The 22,595-nt window shown below is 40.3% G+C and overlaps 1 protein-coding gene across 1 annotated transcript in view; it reads right to left on the bottom strand.

Annotated features, from left to right (window-relative positions):
• The window catches only part of LOC134801522 (transmembrane and coiled-coil domains protein 2), a 97,486-nt gene that overhangs the window by 13,638 nt on the left and 61,253 nt on the right, over positions 1-22,595 (bottom strand). Inside the window, exons 4-11 of the mRNA XM_063774134.1 lie at positions 13,974-14,113; positions 12,888-13,024; positions 8,450-8,476; positions 6,405-6,521; positions 4,626-4,786; positions 3,875-3,945; positions 3,148-3,281; positions 1,475-1,489 (exon numbers count right to left, since the gene is read on the bottom strand). Of these exons, the coding sequence (XP_063630204.1) occupies positions 1,475-1,489; positions 3,148-3,281; positions 3,875-3,945; positions 4,626-4,786; positions 6,405-6,521; positions 8,450-8,476; positions 12,888-13,024; positions 13,974-14,113 (802 nt within the window). The remainder of the gene's footprint in view (positions 1-1,474; positions 1,490-3,147; positions 3,282-3,874; positions 3,946-4,625; positions 4,787-6,404; positions 6,522-8,449; positions 8,477-12,887; positions 13,025-13,973; positions 14,114-22,595) is intronic.

Here is a 22,595-nt window from a genome sequence, read left to right as displayed (position 1 = left end):
GTCCCAAAGGCTATTAATCTCCAAAGGTATTGCAACTCTATTAATACTAGCTTAGAACTCAAATTTCAAAATGTTACATATTCGTTAGTCCTAGCACTCCACATCATTAATGCCATTAGTGCTCAAACGTATTGCAACTCTATTAACACTAGTATAAAACTCAAATTTGAATAGCTTTAAATATGACACATTCGTTTCACCTGTTTTAGTAGTATGAGTCAACACAGGTTAGCCAACGTAGTGACGAGAGCCGTGACATTGAGCAGATAATATCTAGTGTTTATCTCTAAGTGTTAGGAGTTACCTATCTGATTTGGTTGTATGAATAATTGAATACTATGAATGTTCCTATCTGTATGAAGTACATTTTGTCAAGTGATTTCCATATTATGAGATTAAAGCGATCGTTTTGGTAAAACGTGGTATTATAGTTTTTTAATTCTTATATACGTTTTTGTTATTTGGTGTTGTCAGCCCCAACGCTTCAAATTTGGAAAATAAAAAGCACACTAAACTTTTATTTTAACCTCTAGGGTCTCAAAGTCCTCATACAGGTTCAAATTGCCTCCAATGAAATTTAAATTGATTTATTTCGTGCGATTTTAGAATAAAACTAATTCAATTATATTTTCTAATACCATTGATTTAATTTTGACTGCCAATTTTTCTCGTGTGATAGGCCGCTAGAGGTTAGATTTAAAACTAAATTGTCGCAAAAAAAAAAAATACATGTATAAAGTTAATACATAGCTCCATAGCATAAAACAGCTAAACAATAAATAACTTGGAACAAAAGATTTCGTAAGATGTTCTCATAACTTCCGTGAGTCTTGACCTACAGTTGTGTTGATTTGCTAATTTATTTTTTATAAAAACAATAGACGGTTTTAGTGGAATCAGTGGAATGATATTTTAACGCAATAAGAACCTACAATACAATAGTGTAAAGGGTACATAGATGGAATTCATCATACTAATGAATCGTAAATGAATGTTACTACTATTGTAAAAAGGGTTGTGATATTTTACAAGTTGCAAAGTTATAATTGTTATAAAATATACATATGTTTCTAAAAGGTTCTATTTACGTGGATGGTGTTAAGCAGAATGTAGTAATTTGGTTTAGACACAAGGTTTAGGACTTTTTTCAGACATCAAATGTGTAGTAATTAATAAACCAAGACAAAGAAGATTAATTCCGATCAATAAATTCATTTTAGCTCAAGAGTTATCTATCGCGGGAGGAGCGGCTAAGGCGCTCACAAATATCTGAACACGCCTCTATTGTCAAGGCGTTAGAGTGCGTGTTCAGATATTGTGAACACCTTGGCCGCTCCGATATATCTGACGGCCACTGTACAACGGCTCTAGCTAAGTCTAAATAAATTCATGGTTCTTTCTCTGATAACACCATCCAATAAAATGTGTATGATGATTAGGGAAGCATGATAGTTTCTCCACACGAGATACTTACAAGGACCTGTGTTTTCTGCGACAAAAATACATACAATACGTTATAAAATAGTACATACTATATGACTCGTATATATGTTGCAAATGTATGTTTTGTAGAGTAAAATAGACATGTAAAGCAAATACACTGAATGGTTGTATTGTTTTTAGGGTCGCGTTACCGACATAGTGTAACGACAGATAGTTCGTCGTGGCCTGTACATTTAAATGGTGGTATACACATATAGAACGGTAATCGTCCTGTAGTATATTTTACTGACAACTATTTGTCGTTACGACAATATAGGAACGCGGCCTTAGTACAGTCAAGTGTATAAATATGGGTGCATACAAGTTACTCAAAAATATGTCCCATAGTTCTTAATTCGCTGTCATAAGAGTAAGAGCAAAGTGACATATTTTTGAGTATGATGAGTGCACCCATATTTTTACACTTGACTGTACTTTGCTACCGTATAACAAAGTGACAAAGTACCACAATGACAAGCCTTTGATGTTTTAACGCTAACTATAAAAACATCAAGCCTGTATGCTATAAAGGCTTTGGTTTAGCGAAAGCAACTTTATATTGAATATAGATATACCAAATATTATAATAATAATAATAAAGTTATTTATTCAGATAACCATGATCCACATTATATTGTTAGTTACATAATTTATGTTGTACTTATAACTAAGGTTAGTAGGACTATAATATAAAATGTAAATTAAATCAAATTAAATGAAATCAAATTAAATTATATCAAAAATAAAATTTAAAGAAACAATTTAGATTAAGTAAATTACAAATTACAACGTCCATTCATGGATCACCGCTGAACGCTTCCACTTGAGACTGTACAGCAGCGATTCATGTACGGACAGTCCAGTCTGCTCGAGATCATTTTCAGGATACTGTTGGTGCTGGCTCTCACCCTGCGCACCAGGGAGGCACAGCCATTATAAGCGGAATACGAAATTTAGAAGAAAATCTAATATAATTCGTTAACTATTGGTACTGCTGATTAGACGACATTATGCAATATTGCACGACGACGGATTTAATACCAGCCAACCTTTTTGCCGCCATAGATTGGCGACATAAATATGCACTCATAAGCGACGAAAAATCAGCTAAAAATGCACGATTCTCCATTCAATTTCTTTTTGAATTTTTATGCAATCCTAAAAAAATCTAATCAAATGAAAGCGGCAATTATAATGTTATCACAAAATATATTAATTTTACGTGTTTTCGGCAAAACAATATTTTTTTAAGACTAAAAAATTAGGCGCCGTAATTTTATATTATTTTGTATCAGTTTTCATGTGATTATACTTATTATAGGATTTAAAATCCAAAAATATGACATGGAGAAGACAATCGCGCATCCTGTCACAATTCATTCTTGTCATCTATAACTTCTGACAAGTTCATCATCGCAACTTATTACAGTTGCAGCGCATAATTATTTTCCATCGTATTTTCACGGAAACGTACGAACGTGTTTTGCTATTTCAGTCAGTCTCAGTACAAAAAGTACTGAGTATGACTAAAAAGCATGACTAATACGAACGTTTCCGAGAAAATAAGATGGAAAACAATTATGCACTACATCTTTAGACATGCGTGACGGCAATAAAGTTAGCGCTCAAAGAGTATAAACCACAGAACGGTAAGAAGATACAGACCGGCGAGCTGCGAGATGTTGTCAGCGGAGCCGAAGCGGTTAGAGCGAGAGAAGAGATGCGCGAACTCTCTCGGCGCGGCCATCACGCTGCCGCCGAGCCCCGTGATGCCGTCGCGAATATTGCCTCCTACACTCCTGCGAAATATATAATATAATCTATATAAATCACTTACATTACATTAGATTTACATTATTTTATGTCGGTTGTACACACTCGTCGAGAGCCGAGTCTCGGCACCGCTCCGATCCAATCGGAGAAGCGCGAGACGAGAAGGCAGCAGCATGTACACACTCGTTCTCGGCCTGTCTCAGGGTCTCTCGAGGAGTGTGTACAGCCCGCATTAGACAATAATAATATCATCAAATAGACTGATAGTGATGAACAAAGTGACCAAATATGGACCAAATATATTGAAACACGTAGGAATAAGTATGTGTTCTATTGCCACTTCCACGTATTTGATGCCGATTGCAAAAATGCATATAGTTATAGAGACATGTAGTTTTGTCAGTATGGCCGAGACGGAGATTATTAATTCTGAGCAGCACAAAGACATCGTGTGTATACAATGTATTGGGTCCCATACATTCCACGACTCTTCTCTTTCCGCACAGACTCTATAATTTTTCATTGTAAGTGTTATCGGTTTTCCACGTTTAAATTGTTTCTAAGCTTAATAGAAATTCGATCTTAGCTATAAAACTTAGCTATAAAAGATTGCACTTACTTCAACCCTTGTCCCATGTAGCTGAGCACCTCCCTCGGCTGCCGGTGCGCCTGCCCGCTCGAGCCGTGCTGCTGCGAAATCACCATCTTCTCAGATCATAAGGAATTACCTTACCATGTATAGTCCTACCGTAGCCATGAAGAATAGAGAGTAAGCGGGTTAACTTGAAAGCGTTTATATGCCGCTGTTAGTTTTTTTTATTTGGGTTCCGTATTCAAATATCTCCCGCAGTTTGTAACATCTAATATGTACAAGTAAAATCGAAATATCAAAAAAAAAACAAATACACTTTTTATAACTTTAATTTTGGTTTTATTGCCACTGTGAGTTGAAACTTGTTCTTTGTTCGCGAGAATATTCTAAAAATTATCATATCTCATGGAAAACTAAAATGATAATACTAAAAGTCAACCCTTTTCAACCCCATTATATTTATCAAAAAGTATGGCTTTACCATTTGCGCATTCGCTCATATTTATGGTGCCATGATGCTATCTCTCCATGACACTAAATAATTTTACTCTTTTGTCTTGATCTCTTGGGAGTTGAGATCATTAGAAAGCACAATGCAATCTCCACGTGCAAGGGGCACTGTGAAATCCATATACCAAAATTCGCCTACCTCTATCTCTATCGCGCTCGCTCAAGTGAAAGAGATAGACGAATAAAAAAATACATATTTCACGGTGTCCCAGGAGACAGCGCCAAATCTACAATATTCTTCACGGCTTACTAAAGAATTAATACTCACCTCCCAATTCTTGATTCTCTTGTTGTATCCTTCTAGTTTCTTCTGTAACTGCGCGATGCAGAGCGCGGATTTTTGGTTTTTCTTCTCGAAAACCGCTTTGACGCGTGGCAGTTGCTGCTTGTCGGCGTTGGCTGCTACTTTTAGGTACTCGTTCACGTTGTCTGAGGAAAAAAAGCAGTTTTATGGTAAACAATGTTTTACACTGATTTAAACTTTCACGATTATTAAACATTATCAAACTGCACAACGGGACTTAATCGCGTATTTAAGTTTTAAGATTTACCTCCGACGTTTCGAGGACGGCGTTGTCCCCGTGGTCTCGGAGAAGACTGGCTCAAGTTGACATCAACATCTTGTCAACTTGAGCCAGTCTTCTCCGAGACCACGGGGACAACGCCGTCCTCGAAACGTCGGAGGTAAATCTTAAAACTTAAATACGCGATTAAGTCCCGTTGTGCAGTTTGATAAACAATGTTTTAACCCTTGGCTGCACCAATCTACAAGATTTTCCCGAAAAATCCAAATACATGTATTCCAATGAATTCAGCTTTGATGATTCATTTGAAGACAAGTCAAATTTCCCGAAGTGCAATCTAATTTGAATCTTAAATCGGAATGCTAAAGTTGAAATTCTAGTGGCGCGTTTGTGGTCGATAAATCGTTCTATGCCTGGAAAAGGGTTAACATTATGCCTAGGGAAAACAGAGGCGAGTTAAAACAGAGGTAGATTGAAACACAGAAATTTGAACCTACAATGTAGGAAATAGAGTTGATTTTGCGTTGTTCAAAAACTGAACGAAACAAAGCAAAAGCAACTCTGTTCTGAATAAGTACTATAGATACCTTGGGCCTTATGTTATTTTGAGTAGTACCATCGCCCACACTGTTAACTGTACATCGGTGGACCTTACGCCTTTTGTAATAAGGTCCACCGATGTACAGTAAGGAGTGTTGCTGTTTGTACAGTCATTTGCAATAATATGTTACACAGCGAAGGCCGCAAAAATATCTGACAAGATCTTATTTGTAGAGCCACAAGAGCGTGTCACATATTTTTGCGGCCTTCGAAGAGTAACATATTATTGCAGGTGACTGTACGTGAACTCTGTGTCAAGGATTAATCATATTCGCAAACGCGTAGCCGTGTGTAAAACAAGGAACGGAAAATACAAATTCAAATTGTTTATTTGACAAAAATATGTCTACCATTGTTTTTGTAGAAAATACATTTATAATCATCAACAGAAGTCGGTTGGCGGTCGCAGGGTGCTGATATTTTGCACACATTTGTTTTATATAGGCTTGGACAAATAATACTGACTATTTTTGACTGAAAAAGGCGCTAGATAGTCAGATTCATGAGCTTCTTTCCTTAGTGCGATTGTAGATATAGTTGGTCAAGCAGATCTTGTCAGTAGAAAAAGGCGGCAAATTTGTAAAATGTAGGCGCGAAGGGATATCGTCTCATAGAAAATTTGAATTTCGCGCCTTTTTCTACTGACAAGATTTGCTTGACCATCTATACCTAATATGCTAAAAAACCTTTACCGTAGTTAGGTGGTAGGGGAAATATAAGCGATGCCAACGCACGAGGTGGTGAAAATATGAACTTTCGTGAGACGACATCTTCATACTATTTAGCAGCTGCCAACTGTCAACATACACTTACATATTATTATTTAGTTGGCAGCTGCTAAATGGTATGAAGATATACATATTATGTCCACAACCCCTAGGGCGGCGCCACCGTCATGCACGGAATAGGTAGTTTGGTCTTACCGTCCCGTATGGTCTGCTCCAACCGTATCAGCTCCTTAGTCCGCTCGACCTTGCTCTGTAGATGCATGATGGCGGCTTGCGCTTTCGACGAAGTTGTGTTCGCGCCATCGTTGTCGTCTGAGAAAATATATTTAGGGCTGATTTAGACGGCGCGCAAACTCGTATGCGATTTTAGTTACATTGCAGACTGTTGGTTACGTCCAATTCAACCGACCGATCAAAACCCGCAATGTAATGAAACTCGCATGCGAGTTCTCGCATCGTCTAAATTGGTCTTTAGTTTAGTAATAGTCAGCTATTACCGCCGAGATAGCTATGAAGCTTAGGTATTATTTCATCTATATTTAAAACAAGGAGGTTTTAATAACAAAACTTCCGTGAGACAGATATATTAAATATATTAAGAACCGTCACCGTCACCGTCAACGCAAGCTCCTGATGAGACTCGGTACGGAGTGAAACATGTCGAGCGTTTTTAGTTTTTCGAAGCGTTTTAAAATACGTGAGTGACCCGTTCTTAATATATTTAAGGAGTTTTTGCTTCTAGAAGATTTGATTGTAAAGTCTATGAAAAAATCGTACCTATGTGGTAACTGAATTGTCAAACACCATATTTGGACAAACACAGTTTCCTCACAAACTTCTACTTTAGCTGTGAATGTGGAAGCATACTTTTTTAGGGTTCCGTACCCAAAAGGTAAAAACGGGACCCTATTACTAAGACTCCGCTGTCCGTCTGTCTGTCACCAGGCTGTAACTCATGAACCGTTATAGCTAGACAGTTGAAATTGTTACAGATGAAGTATTTCTGTTGCCACTATAACAACAAATACTAAAAACAGAAGTGGGGATCCCATACAACAAACGTGATTTTTTTTGCCGTTTCTTGCGTAATGGTACGAAACCCTAAAATGAACTCTGTTTATAGGTGAATAGAATTAATTTGGTGGCCAATTACTAAAACCGGCCAGTTACTGGCGAATTCCTAATATGTTTTTCTTGCAGACAAAAAGTAAAAGGGACAGGATACTAATGGGAGAATGCTACTAAATGCTAAATTTATTGATCGTTTATGCAAAAGTTTCCATTCATCGCGAAAATATTGTTTCATACTTACTCTTGAATAAATTAGCCAAACTCTGACGTAGTTCCGGCAAAATCATAATTAATCACTTGTTTTGAAAAATAATTAAAACTTTTACGTACACTTTCACTAACAAAACGTTAAAATTTAAACCTTCCGCGCGCGTAATAAGGTGCGATTTAGAGTGTTAATAAATTTGCACTTTTCTCAAGGATTTTTTAGATAAATCAGTATTCACTATATTTTATCTCCACTTTGGGTTAAAGTACAAAGCGCGTTTAAATACGTCTTTACAAGGTCACAGCGCTGATCGAACTAGCAAAACAACGCGTTTCTGGTTTTCACACTAAAACATGAAACAGGCAATTTTATAGGTATGTATTTTTGTACTTGATTATGCTTATCAGTATTTCATTGTATCAAATTAATTTTCCTTCCCTGTGGCAAAGATAATAGATAGTATATAGGGGTCCTGTCATAGTAAATTTTGTAGTCACAGTAAATATACTGCCATCTATCGACACACGACTAAAACTCAAAATGAAAACGTATAAAATTATCAAAAAAATGTATATACATGGATAAATGATTTTATTATTTTTATATCATTTTGACCCATGTTCATTCACTGATATCTAGTGTTAAAATTGTTAAATATGAAACGGTGTCGTCACGCCATCTAGCCGAGCATAGGCTAAAGGTGTGTGCTGTGTGCGCCATCTATCCGAGAATAACTTTTTCTTGATTTCCGAGGCACGTTTTTTCCTTAGATTTCATTCATCTTATACGAAGTTACATATGTCTTTGCCTGTGGTAACCTAGATTATTTTAGTCATTTATATATACTTCACATTATTTATTCTTAGATGGAGGGTAGAAAAATCTGGCGTACTTATTTTATTTTTTATTTGAGTAGTTTTAATTGGAAATATATTTAATAAACTATAATATTTATAATTACCATGGTTCGTGTAGTCACCATCTGCTGCTGAAATTAATAGAAAAAAAAATATGTAACTCATAAATATTACTCGTGTTACTCATTTTAGATTACAACATTCATAAGTACCTAATACATACATACCCCAGGGTCCGGGGGATGATGCCCCAGGCAACTTAAGGTTTTTAATGTTTGTAAATTTACTATTTAAGATTTTTAAATAATTAGCAAGATAAATACATACAATATGCTTTAAAAAATCATCAGTCAGACAGAATGTTCTTTTTTTTATTTTTATGACGGACCTACATAGGTCATAGGTTTAGGAAATTGTCAAACTTTTTTTTTATTACCCGTTATAGTGTCCCACTGCTGGGCAAAGGCCTTTTCCCTTGATTTCCAAAACTCCCGTTGTAGTGCTTTGCGCCAACTTATGTCAAACTTATTTTAATAAATTTACTAAAACCCTGGTTTGATGAATGGTATCGACCGAGTGTTAAATTAGAAGATTATCGAACTATTCTCAATAAAATTAAATAATCACCACTAAATTAGAAGTAAGTATAATAGTTATGACTGAAGACAGGGCGCTTTGGCGCTCTTTAGGGGAGGGCTATGTCCAGCAATGGACTAATATAGCCTGATGATGATAATAGTTATACTATATAATAGGTACCTATACCTGTTCTTCGATATTAAATAATATTTTTACAGCAAAAGACCGACCAGACGTTGTGCAAGTTTCTCTATCGATTATCATTATCCATTAATTATGGATTCTTTATTACAGTATTTGTACTGATCCATATTCATATATTCACTAAGTGGACTATACAAGTTCATTCAGTTCACGCAACGCGCTCGTTGCCAAGTGACGTCGACGTGTTGCCTCCCTGTCACACTTACGTACGAATTTGCTAGTGCGACAGAGAGGCAACACGTCGAACGTGGTTCGCGTTAGGCCCTCAGGAATGCACTGACGTTACACGATAAATAAAACAACAGCACGTGTTTTATTCTAAACTCTCTGATCTGATCACAATTAAAATTTCGTTTTCGCCTCTCTATCGTTCTTGCATATTTGAGCGATAGAGAGGCAGGCCCCGTAGACAACATGCTGATCGCTATCGATCCGTAGCGAACAAAAAGCAACTGTCACTGTCACACTAATATGGAAGAGCGATAGAGACACAGAGCGATTCGATGGCGAACCGCAAGCGATTCTCACCTTGGCTAGGCCGCCTGATAACGATGTTTCGATGTTATAGACGGTCAAGCAAATCTTGTCAGTAGGAAAAGGCGCGAAATTAAAATTTTCTATGAGACCATATCCCTTCGCGCCTACATTTTTCAAATTTGCCGCCTTTTTCTACTGACAAGATCAGCTTGACCAAGTATAAATGTTCGCGGTGGATCCTCAGGCGTATGTTAGACTGTATCGTTCTTTGTACTGCTACAAGTACATGTGCTAACTAAGGGCATCTACACATCTCATCGATAATTACATGCAGTTTGTGTTGCATTGCAGTCTTAGAGCATTTAGTAACTGGAGACGCCTTGTTTTTTATGTACAAAAAAGTTTTTGCGGGGGAGGGGCACGTTAAAAGTATGGCTATTTATACGTAACGTACAAATAGCCAATTCAGATAAACGTCAGTCCATACAAAAGTATGCACAATTGTGCAAGGTTTTCGGCAGAGGGGTAAAAGATAAAGATAAAAAATAGTTTATTCAAGTAGGCATATTACAATGCGCTTATATGAACGTCAAATAAAGCTACACCGGCTCTTAAAGGCGACTCCAGTTATTAAATGCTCTAAGATTGCAGTATTTCTTCGGTCGATTTAATTCATTGTATCTACTTACCCCCTTATTCATAAACGTTTACTAAAGTTGACAAGCCGATAAGAATCGTTTGTCCCTTTCCATCATACCAATACGTCGGAAAGGGACAAACGATTATTATCGGCTTGTCAACTTTAGTAAACGTTTATGAATACCTAAGGGGGATAGCCGGCAATTGTCTAAAATTGCATTGCGATTTGTTGCAAAGTCTGTAGAGGCCTTACTGTTCGTCTAACTTGTCAGTTCACGCAGCGCGCTCGTTGCCAAGTGACGTCACGAGTGCACTGACGTTCGACAATAAACTATTAGCACGTGTGTGTGAGAGATTGTTATTATCTTATACTATCGCCTGAGATAAACCAGTTTATGTGTAACTTTAGGGGCCCACTGATTAATAGTCCGCCGGACGGTATCGGCCTGTCAGTTGTTCGGAGCTGTCAAATTTTTGTTCTAACTGACAGGCCGATATCGTCCGGCGGCCTGTTAGTCAGTGGTCGGTCAGTACCAATATCTGGTGATTGGAGGTTACAAATAATGGTCTGTCTCAGGCTAACACTTCCCAGAGATGGAAGTCCTAAATTGCTATACCGCATTGCATCAGTAGGGCATTTCCTTATAAAAGTCATACGGACAATAATTAAAACAAAAGTTGTTGCTAAGGGCGACCAATTCTATACCATTATTTGTAAGATACATAAGAGTACAGATGTAGTGCATAATTGTTTTCCATCGTATTTTCTCGGAAACGTTCGTATTTGTCATGCTACTTCAGTCAACCTCAGTACTTCCAAGACTGACTGCAATAGCAATAGCAAGACACGTTCGTACGTTTCCGTGAAAATACGATGGAAAATAATAATGCACTACCTCTGTAGAGTGATATTCGATTGTGCAGAAGTGTAGATTTGTCAGGGACCTAGACCACCTAGGGGTACATTTACACAGCCAGAGTATTGGACAGTCTGAGATGCAACGTTCGCTGCCCGCTTGGAATAGTTTAGTATGAAAAACTAAACACCTGTCTGGTAGCCGGGTTATTAGAATTATTCTGTGAATTGCCAAATAATTTCTACCTTATTATACAATCAATAAAGTTCAAGCTATTCGGTGTCGGAGCAATAAATGAAATGAATTACTTATAGTCGCGTCTGTAGTTTGTAGGAAAATGCAATTGGCACGGCGCTGGCAATATCGGAGCGGTTATTGGGAAAAGCCTCGTGTCCTAACTAAATTTAAAAGTGGAAGTATCAGATTGAGTTGAATTGGATTACATTACCCTTGATATAACGAAAAGAGAGTTTTCTATTGTAAATGAAACTGTAAAGTAAGGACTGACGTTCTGATTTTCTTTTTGACTTTCTTTTATATTTATTGACATTTAATTATATAATTTAGAGAATCATAATAGTAATTAAGTTTTGCTCTCACTAGACTAGACTGTACTTACACTAGCTAGACAAATACCTAGTATAATTTATTTTTACCTCACAAAGGATACATTTAACAATATGTACAAAACTTAATTTTCTTATTCTCAAATAAAATTTATAGCTAAACTAGGTAATTTTTTCGATGGACAGAAAACGAGTACTATGAATTTTATTGACCAAATCTTCTTGCTTCAAGCGTCATTATTTAACAATGCTGTGTTTACTAAGGCGTGTACTTTGTAACTTTCTCGCCCAAATCAAATGTAAGCGTAGCGCCGTCAGCGTCACGCCGTTACCGAAATAGCGGGTTATTGGCGATTCATTACCATTTTAACGTAGCACCTACGTAACGGCCGGACGTCATGAGTGGAGCGTGTGATTTACATATGATTTTCACTTGCCAGATTAATTAGGATTTATTAAGTACCTAAATTTAAAGCGGTTCTATTATTATTAAGTATTCATTTCATAAGACAAGGATAATAAGTTTTAGATTTTAGTTGTACAGCCAAACTGCAACATCTATTTCGGTCTTAATCCTTATAGCACATGAGACTATTATACTATTGCAAACCAGCTTTTTCAGTAGAAAATAGCGGCAAATTTGAAAAATGTAGGCGCGAAGGATCGGCCTCTCAATCCTCTGATACAAATTTCTCTTCTTCTTAATCGCTCCCCCATTGCTGAGGATCGTGACTCCACTTGCGCTTTATGAATTGCCTCCAACTGTTGCGGTCTGTGGCTTGATGGAGGGCGGTGGTAACAGGTAGCTCCAGCTGTTCGGAGATCTGGTCTGACCATCTCTTTGGACTTCGTCCTCTAGATCTTTTACCCTCGACCTTTCCCGTCACCACTAGTTTTTGTAAATTGTTGGCCCCTCTTCGTGCGATATGGCCAAAGTAGGTAACAACACGGTGTAGACATATAGAGGACAGACGTTGGGTGTTCTCCATTCGGAGTTCTTTAAGGACCGAGGCGTTTGTGCGGTGGGCCGTCCATGGAATCCTTAACATACGGCGCCAGCTGATACAAATTTAGTACCGAAATAGGTATCGCACATTTTTCTACTGACAACGTTGGTTTACCAGAGTATACTCGTAACTATGCTTGCACCTATTGCTATTGCTGACTTTCCTAACAAGTGAATTGTCAGTATTATAATAATTATAATAGGACTTCGTTACCTCTATACGCCGGCGAGCCGTACTCGTCAGCAGAAGAGAGGTAAGACGCGTTGTTAGGGCTGTGATACACCGCGGCTGCGTACTCGCCCGGCGCTATGATGCCTGCTATGATCTTCTTCTGAGGAGAATCTTCTAGACTGAAAAGGAGTTAGAACAATTTTATTTATTACGTTATGTTATTTATGTTTATATTCAGGTGTTGAACTTAGATACCTATGAACTTAGATATTGTAGGCTATGGGACCGACATGTTTTGCTATGAATTAATTAAAAATATAGTATCAATATACGTTGATTCATAAAGTTGCCTTCTCCATTGCATTACGTAGAGCACGACCTACCTACACCTTCACAATCTACACATGACATGCTAAAATTACAATCACAAATGAAGGGTGGGATGGATGTGGTGGGGGTAGGATTAATGGATGAATGGGAGGGTAGGATGGTTGGGACAGTGGCGAGTCGATGTACTTGTCGCAGTACTCTCTAGACGCGCTGCCGGCGGTAGCGGGACTGCTACCTAGGTCCCGAGATAGTGGGCTGCCTAAGTCCCTTAAGTGCGACTTGACGCGGTCGTCATGAGGAGATGATGGCAGCATACTTGTAGTACTCACTCTCTAGACAGGCTCCCGGTGGTAGCGGGACCGCTACCTAGGCCCTGAGATAGTGGGCTGCTGCCTAAGTCCCGTGAGTGCGACTTGACGTGGTGCGTGACGCGGCCGCCTTGTAGAGTCGACGAGCGCGATGATGGCTGCATACTTGTAGTACTCACTCTCTAGACACGATGGTGGTAGCGGGACTGCTGCCCAGGTCCCGGGACAGCGGGCTGCTGCCTAAGTCCCGTGAGTGCGACTTGACGTGATGCGTGACGCGGTCGCCACGACGAGACGCCGTACTCGATGATGGCTGCATACTTGTTGTACTCACTCTCTAGACACGCTGGCGGTGGTAGCGGGACTACTGCCCAGATCCCTGGACAGTGGAATGTTGCCTGTCCCGCGAGTGCGACTTGACGTGGTGCGTGACGAGGTCGCCATGACGAGACGACGGGCGCGATGATGGCTGCATACTTGTTATACTCACTCTCTAGACACGCTGCCGGTGGTAGCGGGACTGCTGCCCAGGTCCCGGGACAGCGGACTGTTGCCTAAGTCCCGCGAGTGCGACTTGACGTGGTGCGTGACGCGGTCGCCATGACGAGATGATGAGCTCGACGATGGCTCCTGGAGGATAAAGAATAGAGTTAATTAAACAACTACATAATTTACCATCACTATAAAACATTTGTAAATGAAAGTTTTAACCCTTGGAGTGTCAGGGACGCAGGGTGTGACGGGAAACGGTTGATGAAGTAAGTCAGTGAAATTTTAATTAAGACAAAACGATTTGATTATTACAACTCATAAAGGGCATATGTTACCCAAAACGGTTATTATAACGCAATAAAACACAATGATTTAAAACATAAAATGTTGCATTATGATAATTGCTATACAGTATGAAGTCAGACAGAATTACTAAAATATAAGTAGGTAGATATCCACTCGCTTCAAGACACGAAGACGCTAGTAGACATAGACATAACTTTTTATCGTGAATATAAATGGCTTATGGAATAAATTGTATCCTAATTGTTCGTTACGAATACAGATAGACAGTTTCTACTGTACAAAAAGAAAGGGAATAGATATCACTGATTAAATTAAATAATGCTAATAATTTCTAATTATACTCGCTTAACCCAAGTACATAGGTACGTAGGTAGGTAAGTATGTTGTTTACTATACATACATCGTAGCGTTATACGTTATACGACGTAAACAATTGGACACGGAGGAGACAGTAAAAGTTATAAAAAATATAATATATGTATACATCTTAAGGGATCTACGGTGTAGGCAGTCGGGCCGCCGATGACGAAAAATACGCGTAAAAGTTTGTATGTACAGTTTATTTTTACACAGTATTTACACAGCACATAAAGTTACACAGAATATATACAAACTAGAAGCAATTTACACATTTAAATACAATTAATGTTGAAAACCAAAATATTCGTTGCTTACTTTCGCAAAGAAAACTCAGAGAAGAAAAAATATTATACAAAAACAAAAGACGCGCGCTGGCCGCGGCATCCTTACCGGCCAGCACGCGCGCAGCACGGAGGTTGGTATAGGTCCGTCGCCTACATTCCCCACCCCAGTGCTGGCTCAGCACTCATTTACTATTGGAATTCGTGCAACGCGTGTTGCCGATCGCCTCAACGTTCCCGACTTAGTCTTCAGCTCAACCATGCGCACTCGACCATCTGCTCCCGGGAATACTTGACTTACCACACCTTTTAACCACACGTTTCGGCGAGCCCCAGGGTCCACTATCAGCACCAGGTCACCTACCTGCAGAGGCCTCTGTTCCTGGTTCCATTTTTGTCGTGGTATCAAAACCGGCAAGTACTCTCTGACCCAGCGCTGCCAAAACATATCTGCTAGAAGCTGTGACTTGCGCCATTGCTTCCGGAGATGTAAGTCGTTATCATTAAAACAACCTAATACAGGTAAGCTGGACGACGTACCGAGGAGGAAATGATTTGGCGTCAAAGCCTCATCACTGCCAGGTTCAACAGATACGTGAGTTAAGGGTCTACAGTTCACTATATTTTCTACCTCGGCTATAAGAGTGCTCAAAGATTCATCTTTGGGCGCTCTTTCTTTTAAAATTACCTTTAGAGAAGTCTTTATGCTGCGCACCAGTCGTTCCCATGCCCCACCCCAATGGGGACTAGCGGGTGGAATAAACGACCACTGGATTCCTTCGTTCGCAGCTTCTCTTTTCAAGACTTCATCATCTAGTTCCTGAACGGCTTTCTTCAATTCCGAATCAGCGCCCCGCAGGTTAGTACCGTTATCGGAATACAAATATCGCGGCCAACCTCTTCGTGCCGCCATCCGCCGAAGTGCCATTATCATAGAATCCGTTGTCAGAGAATGAACTATTTCTATATGGACGGCTCTTACCGTCAGACAAGTAAAAAGTACACCATACCTGTTTTCGCGGTGTCTTCCCACTGTCACCTCCATTGGGCCAAACAGATCACATCCGCTGTATGTAAACGGCCTCTGATGGTGAGCCATACGCGCAGCTGGTAAGTCTCCCATCCTGGGAACTTCAGGTTTGGCTTTCCTCAGTCTACATGTCATGCAGCGTGAAGCTACAAACTTAACAGTAGACCTCAGCTTCACTATCCAGTATCTCTGCTTGAGATTATTTACTACAGTCTCCTGTTGATCGTGAGCAGCCTTTTCATGGTAATGTTTGGCCAATAGTCGCGCTACTTGATGCTTACCGTCAAGGATGACTGGTCTTTTTACATCATGTGCAACATCTAGTGCGGCGTCAATTCGGCCACCACATCGTAGCACGTCGTACTCGTCTAAAAATGGTGATAAGGTACGTATTCTGCTACTGCGTTCTATACACTTACCTGCTTTTATTGCCGCAATCTCTTGGCCGAAAGACTCTCGCTGGGCTTGTTTCAATATAAGACGCTCCGCTCGTTCCATTGTCTCGCAGTCCTCTTCACTTGTAAGTTTTTTACACTTGTTTACAAACTTAAGAACCGCTGCAGTAGCTCTCTTAAGCCGCAACCAAGAGGAAAAACGATGAGGATCCGGAAGAGATGAGTTTATAGCAGTTTCTTGGACCAATGTTACGCGTTCTAGATTTGAAACATTTACATCTCGTTCCACTAAGTCTTGCGGCCATGTAGATTCTACACCGTACAAAAATGTAGGACCGTTGAACCATTCGTTTTGAAAAATGGTTTCATCGTAGACCTCACGTGTAGCTGTGTCGGCAATATTTAACTTAGTAGGTACGTACCTCCACTCTGATGCACTCGTAAGCTCGTCGATTTCACCCAATCTATTCGCAACAAAAGTCTTATAATTGCGTGTGTCATTTTTTATCCAGTGCAACACGGTAGTGGCATCACTCCAAAAGTATCTTCGCGTTGCTTTGAGTTTGTGCTCTTTTAACAGTGTATCTGCTAATCTGGCAGCTAAAAGAGCACTTTGTAACTCATATCTGGGCACTGTCAATGCTTTGACTGGACAAACTCGACATTTGCTAGCCACTAACGTTACACAGATATTTCCAAACTTGTCATTCCATCGCCAGTATGACACGGCAGCCATTGCTTTTGTTGACGCATCACAAAACGTATGCAACTGCAGATTATTATACTTACAACTTGTTGCAGCAGCACTTGCGCTGACGCCCGTCAGTGGAGATGGTGCAGCGTTTGTAGCGACCGGCTCTCGTAGCATTGCTACGCTTCCTGTTGTCGCAGCCTGGTGATAACATCTGGGTACTCGAATTTTATTTATTACCTGCAGCAGCTCCAGCCACTTTCGCCACTTATCAAATGTAGCGTCAGGAATGGTGTCATCCCAGCCGACATGCGATTTCCACGTGTCTTGAAGCATTATCTTACCTTGTATGGTAAAAGGAGCCAAAAAGCCAAACACGTCGAATATTGACATAATAACTTTCAACATTAGCCTTTTAGTTGGTCTTTGCTCACCTTTTAATATATCAAGTGGCACACGTTTCAACGACACGTCGAAACCTAGTTCGTCCGTCCCTGGGTACCAAATGAGCCCGAGCGTTCGTTCGCCTTCGTACTGCTGACCTATTTTGAATTTTACAGCAGCATCACCTAGAGCCTCGGTAGGCACACTTTTCAACACATCCAAATTATTGCTCGTGAAATTCCGAATTTCGAACCCACCCTCTTTGTGAATATTTATGATATCCCTTACCATTTCAATCGCGGTAGATTCGTCCGGTAGACTTTGTATGTAGTCATCCATATAGTGCTGCTCACAAATAGCAGCGACGGCTGAAGGATGTGTTGATTCAAACCGTAGCGCATTTTTATTTTTTATGAATTGCGCAATGAAAGGTGCGCAATTGGCGCCAAAAATGAGTGAAGTCATAGAATATGTTTTTACGGGCTCATTAGGCGTACCTCTCCATAGAAAACGCAAAGCATCTTGGTCTTCAGGTCTAATCTTTACCCTTAAAAACATATCCTTTATGTCTCCAGTCACTCCCACTCTGTTCTCACGAAATCGAACCATTATTCCGAACAGAGATGAAAGTAAATCTGGCCCTGTAAGTAGGTGATCATTAAGTGACATACCTTCACATTTAGCGGCCGCGTCAAACACGAGCCTGAGCTTCTTTTTGTTTGGGTTATCCACCCCAAAATGAGGAAGATACCAGGTCTTTGGCGTCGGCTGCGGCTTCTCCACTTCCCTAGCAAAGTCATTATCAAGTAAGTGGCTAACGCGCTCGCGATACCTTTGAGCGAATTCTTCATTTGCAGCCATTTTTCGTTCTACACCTTGTAGCCTTTTGAAAGCCATAGGAAAGCTTTCGGGTAATTTGCAGTTGTCGTCCTTCCAAGGTAATCCTACTTGCCACCTACCGTTAATGAGAATCGCAGTTTCCTCAAGCTTTGTTTGGGCGGACACGTCGTCACTGTTCTGCCTTGGCTTACCTGTTACACCCATGGCCTCTATAGTAAAAGAGCGCCTCACCACCTCGTGCAACTCGCGGAGGCCGAGTTCAGATTCGACCACAGGTGTGCCGGACAAGAGCAGCGTCGTGTGTGCTTGCGTGGCTGAGCTTTCTACGTGCGGAACCCGCACTGGGCCATGCACGGACCAACCCAGGGGTGTTCGAGTAGCTAACGGCTCATAACGTTTACCTACACATACCTCTAAAGGAATAAACAAATGACAATTATCTTGCCCTATTAAAACTTCGGGCTTCATATCAACATTTTGAGACAACTTATTTTTTAGTGCTCTAAGGTGAGAATACTTTTCTAGGTTAATATGGGATACATTTTGTTCTGGCAAATCCAAATCTATTACACCACGAGCCTTAATACTAAACACTTCATCATTTTCACTTGATATATCAACATTATACACTGTAGTGTCATGCACTGAGTCGTCACCTTTCCACGCACCACGTACGAGTATAGATTGAGGGCGCCCGCGCAACCCAGCGCGGGCGGCGAGCTCGCGGCTAACCATCGTTACCGAAGATCCGTCGTCAATAAATGCGTTTACACTGAAAACGCCATTAGGACCGTGAACTTTAATGGGCACTACCTTCAAAAACACTTTAGTGTCCGTCGCTTTCACGTGGTTTACGGTCTCTACGATAGGTGTAGTAATAGCCGGCGTCGACGTCGTAGTTTCGGTCGAGTCCGTGCTCGGTGGATCAGCACTGTTGCGGCCAACAAAATGAAGCAACCGATGATGTTCACCGCCGCAGTTATCTGTATCACATACGGGAGCGGAGCAGGATTCGGCCTCGTGACGAGCTTTCAAACACTTAAAGCAAACATTAGAGCGTTTAACATATCGCCAGCGATCTTTACGTAACGCCTTCTTAAACTTCTTACACTCGGTCAGTTCATGTGCAGACATTTTACAATACTGACAGTTTACGTGAGCAATACTGCGGTTCATCTGGCTGTCCGCTTGCACTAGTACAGCTTGCGCCCGAGTGACATTTTTGTTATTGTGTTGCGTATTCATAGTGCACATTAAACTTGCGTTCGCTGTGGCCGATATCTTTTCCGCCTCTAGGCTAAGAAATTCAGATAATATCTCCAATCGCGGTTTTATGCCTGCCTTTATCTGTACAAAACTATAATCGGACCACTTAGAAATCAGCACTGGTGGAAGTTTGGACAGTACGATTGATGAAACAGTCACATCATGCATATATACTTCGCGGCCAACTGCGCGTATCGCTTCAGTAAAGTTTTGTATTTTCACAGAAAATGCAACGATATCACTATGATACTCGGGCGATACTGGGCGAAGTTTCTTTATATCGTTCATCAATTTGAATAAAATAGTGTCAGCATTACCAAATTGTAGTTCCAATGTCGCGATGACCTTGTCGGGCGAGGAAGCACTTATTAAAAGAGCTGACACAGCATCTTTTGCAGCATCACGTAGACACTTCCTTAGCCTCCACATGTTCTCAGCCGGGCTGAAACCGCACACCTCTGTTGACTGCATGTACGCCTGTTTAAACTGTAGCCACTCCATCGGGTCTCCGGAGAACACAGGTAGGTCTCGCGAAGTGCTAATTCTGCTAAGTAGGCTAGCATTCGGTTTATTATTGGCAGAGGCAACGGCTAAGTCTTTGATAGCGCTCGCTAGTATCGCGACACTGTCAGCAGTGACTACCGCCGACTGGCGGTCATTCTGTTTCTCTATGTTACTTATAGAGGCGGCGGCGACGTTGTCATGTGCATGTGTGCTCGCGGACGACTTATTACCGGCAGGAGTATGGGCGACAAACGCCGGTTGGCGCAGCTCGACCGAGTTATTACCATTAGTGTGGTCTTGCTGCTCCTCATGTAGTTCCTGCTGCGGTGGTTCGTGTGTGTCGAGCCAGTCCTTGACATCGCTAATAGAGCCCGCATATGACTGTTGCCTACTATTGTTCTCTTCATCTAGCTCGGCTAAGTCCGCCTGTAATTGTTTCTCGATGAGCTGCAACTGAATAGCGGCTTTTTGTTTCTCTGCCTCTAGTTCAAGCCGCTTGCGTCTGGTCTCAATAGAGGATGACATAGAAAGAGACTTACTTTTGCTACGCAGCGACGGTTGTTTGTTACCTTCCATGTTAAATGTACTGTGTAATAATGGTACTTGCAGCTCTTTTCGCGCAGCACTACGCGTTTTCATCACTGCGGCTGGTGGTGTCTTAAACATTTAGATCCGGTTCGAAGTTGACCACTTTTGTAGGCAGTCGGGCCGCCGATGACGAAAAATACGCGTAAAAGTTTGTATGTACAGTTTATTTTTACACAGTATTTACACAGCACATAAAGTTACACAGAATATATACAAACTAGAAGCAATTTACACATTTAAATACAATTAATGTTGAAAACCAAAATATTCGTTGCTTACTTTCGCAAAGAAAACTCAGAGAAGAAAAAATATTATACAAAAACAAAAGACGCGCGCTGGCCGCGGCATCCTTACCGGCCAGCACGCGCGCAGCACGGAGGTTGGTATAGGTCCGTCGCCTACATACGGTATAATGATTAATCACTGATTAAATGTCTAAAAATTCAAGAGCCGGACTTGTCATAGCAAAAATTCTAATGTCAAAGGGATAATCACGACAACAATATGAATGGCATTTTATGACGTGAACAACTGAAATTATATTTCCTGATAGTAAAAGTAGTTACCATTAGTTACGTAAACTGTATCCGTATCAGTTACGTAATGTATACCTACAGTAGGCACAAAAACAGGGGATGCTGCCAAGTGGGCCAGTAGCTAGGCGGCAAAAAACTCATTCACGAGTATATCGAGTATGACACATTTATTCGACATGTAGCAACATTTCGTGCAAATTGAATGATATATGTATGTTCGATTATTATTTCTTTATTTAAACTTCATTGGAGAAATTTAAACAAAAATTGTACAAATGGCGGACTTAACGCCTTGAAGCATGCCTCTCTCTACCGCCACTATTTATTCAACATCACTAGCCGCAAAATATGTATATAAAGATACTTTTACGGCGGTTCAAGTTTTTTTATTCTATTTTATAGTATTTTTCACATAGCTTGGGTACGGTGACAGCTGTCACCTCAGTACAATTTATAACCTGAAAACGCAAAAATGTATTGAGATAACAGCTGTCACCGTACCAATGCTACGTGAACACTCAAATTTATAGGTAGTGTCTCACTGCTGGGCAAAAGCCTCCCCGCTTTCTCTCCATTTGGCCTTGAATAGTTACTTTGAAAAAAAGCCAGCAAAAAAGGACTGTATCCTGTAGTTTCTTCGATTAGTTTAATACTTACGCGTACTAAACTATCGGGTGCCGGCCAGATGTTTGTAGTTTTTTCGATTAAACTACAAACATAAATTTTTTCGCCGGTCCATTGTGAGAAAAAAGGCACTTTTCAGTGACAGCGACGCCAAACTCGCAGTGCACCTATTTCAACGCGAACTGACATGTACACAAAAACACTACTTAACCCTTTGAGACACTAACACGTCGTATGTTTATCGTGACATTTACTGGAATTGGCTTTGTACAGGATGAAAGGGAATAGATAGAGATATCTAGACTCTAGATATTTCTATTTATTTCCAATCTCTAGATTCTAATTATATGTTGATAATAATGATAATGAATAAGTTGACGATGAAATGTATGTAATTAATTAAAATAATGAGAGCATGGATTATTATGTAAGATCTAATTTTAATAATTTAATGTAAATATTTAATTAGGTTAAGTTATTTATAATAGAATTTCAAACACAATGTTTATTGTTATATGAATAAATAAATCTAAAAATCTAAATCTAGAGATTCCTAGTAATGAGCAAAAAACAAGTTATTGTTGCTTGCCTCATCGAGATCACCCGTGTATGTACCTAACATGGAAGCATTCTGGGCGGAATTATTACATAATCCGCGCCTCGTAAGACTCAGTGTGGTACCGCCGAACCGGCTAATTCTGGCTTGCGGATTGCTACACCGAGTAAGGCGCTGTACGTATCGCGCCTGCATTACACCGCCACGGCTGCTGAAGTGGTGGAGTATGTACACCAGAAGACCGGCTACACGCTGAGGG

The sequence above is a fragment of the Cydia splendana genome, chromosome 22 (genome assembly GCF_910591565.1).
Source record: "Cydia splendana chromosome 22, ilCydSple1.2, whole genome shotgun sequence".
Taxonomy (NCBI): domain Eukaryota; kingdom Metazoa; phylum Arthropoda; class Insecta; order Lepidoptera; family Tortricidae; genus Cydia; species Cydia splendana.
The sequence above is the reverse complement of the archived record's forward strand: the minus strand, read 5'-3'. Positions and strand labels throughout refer to the sequence as shown.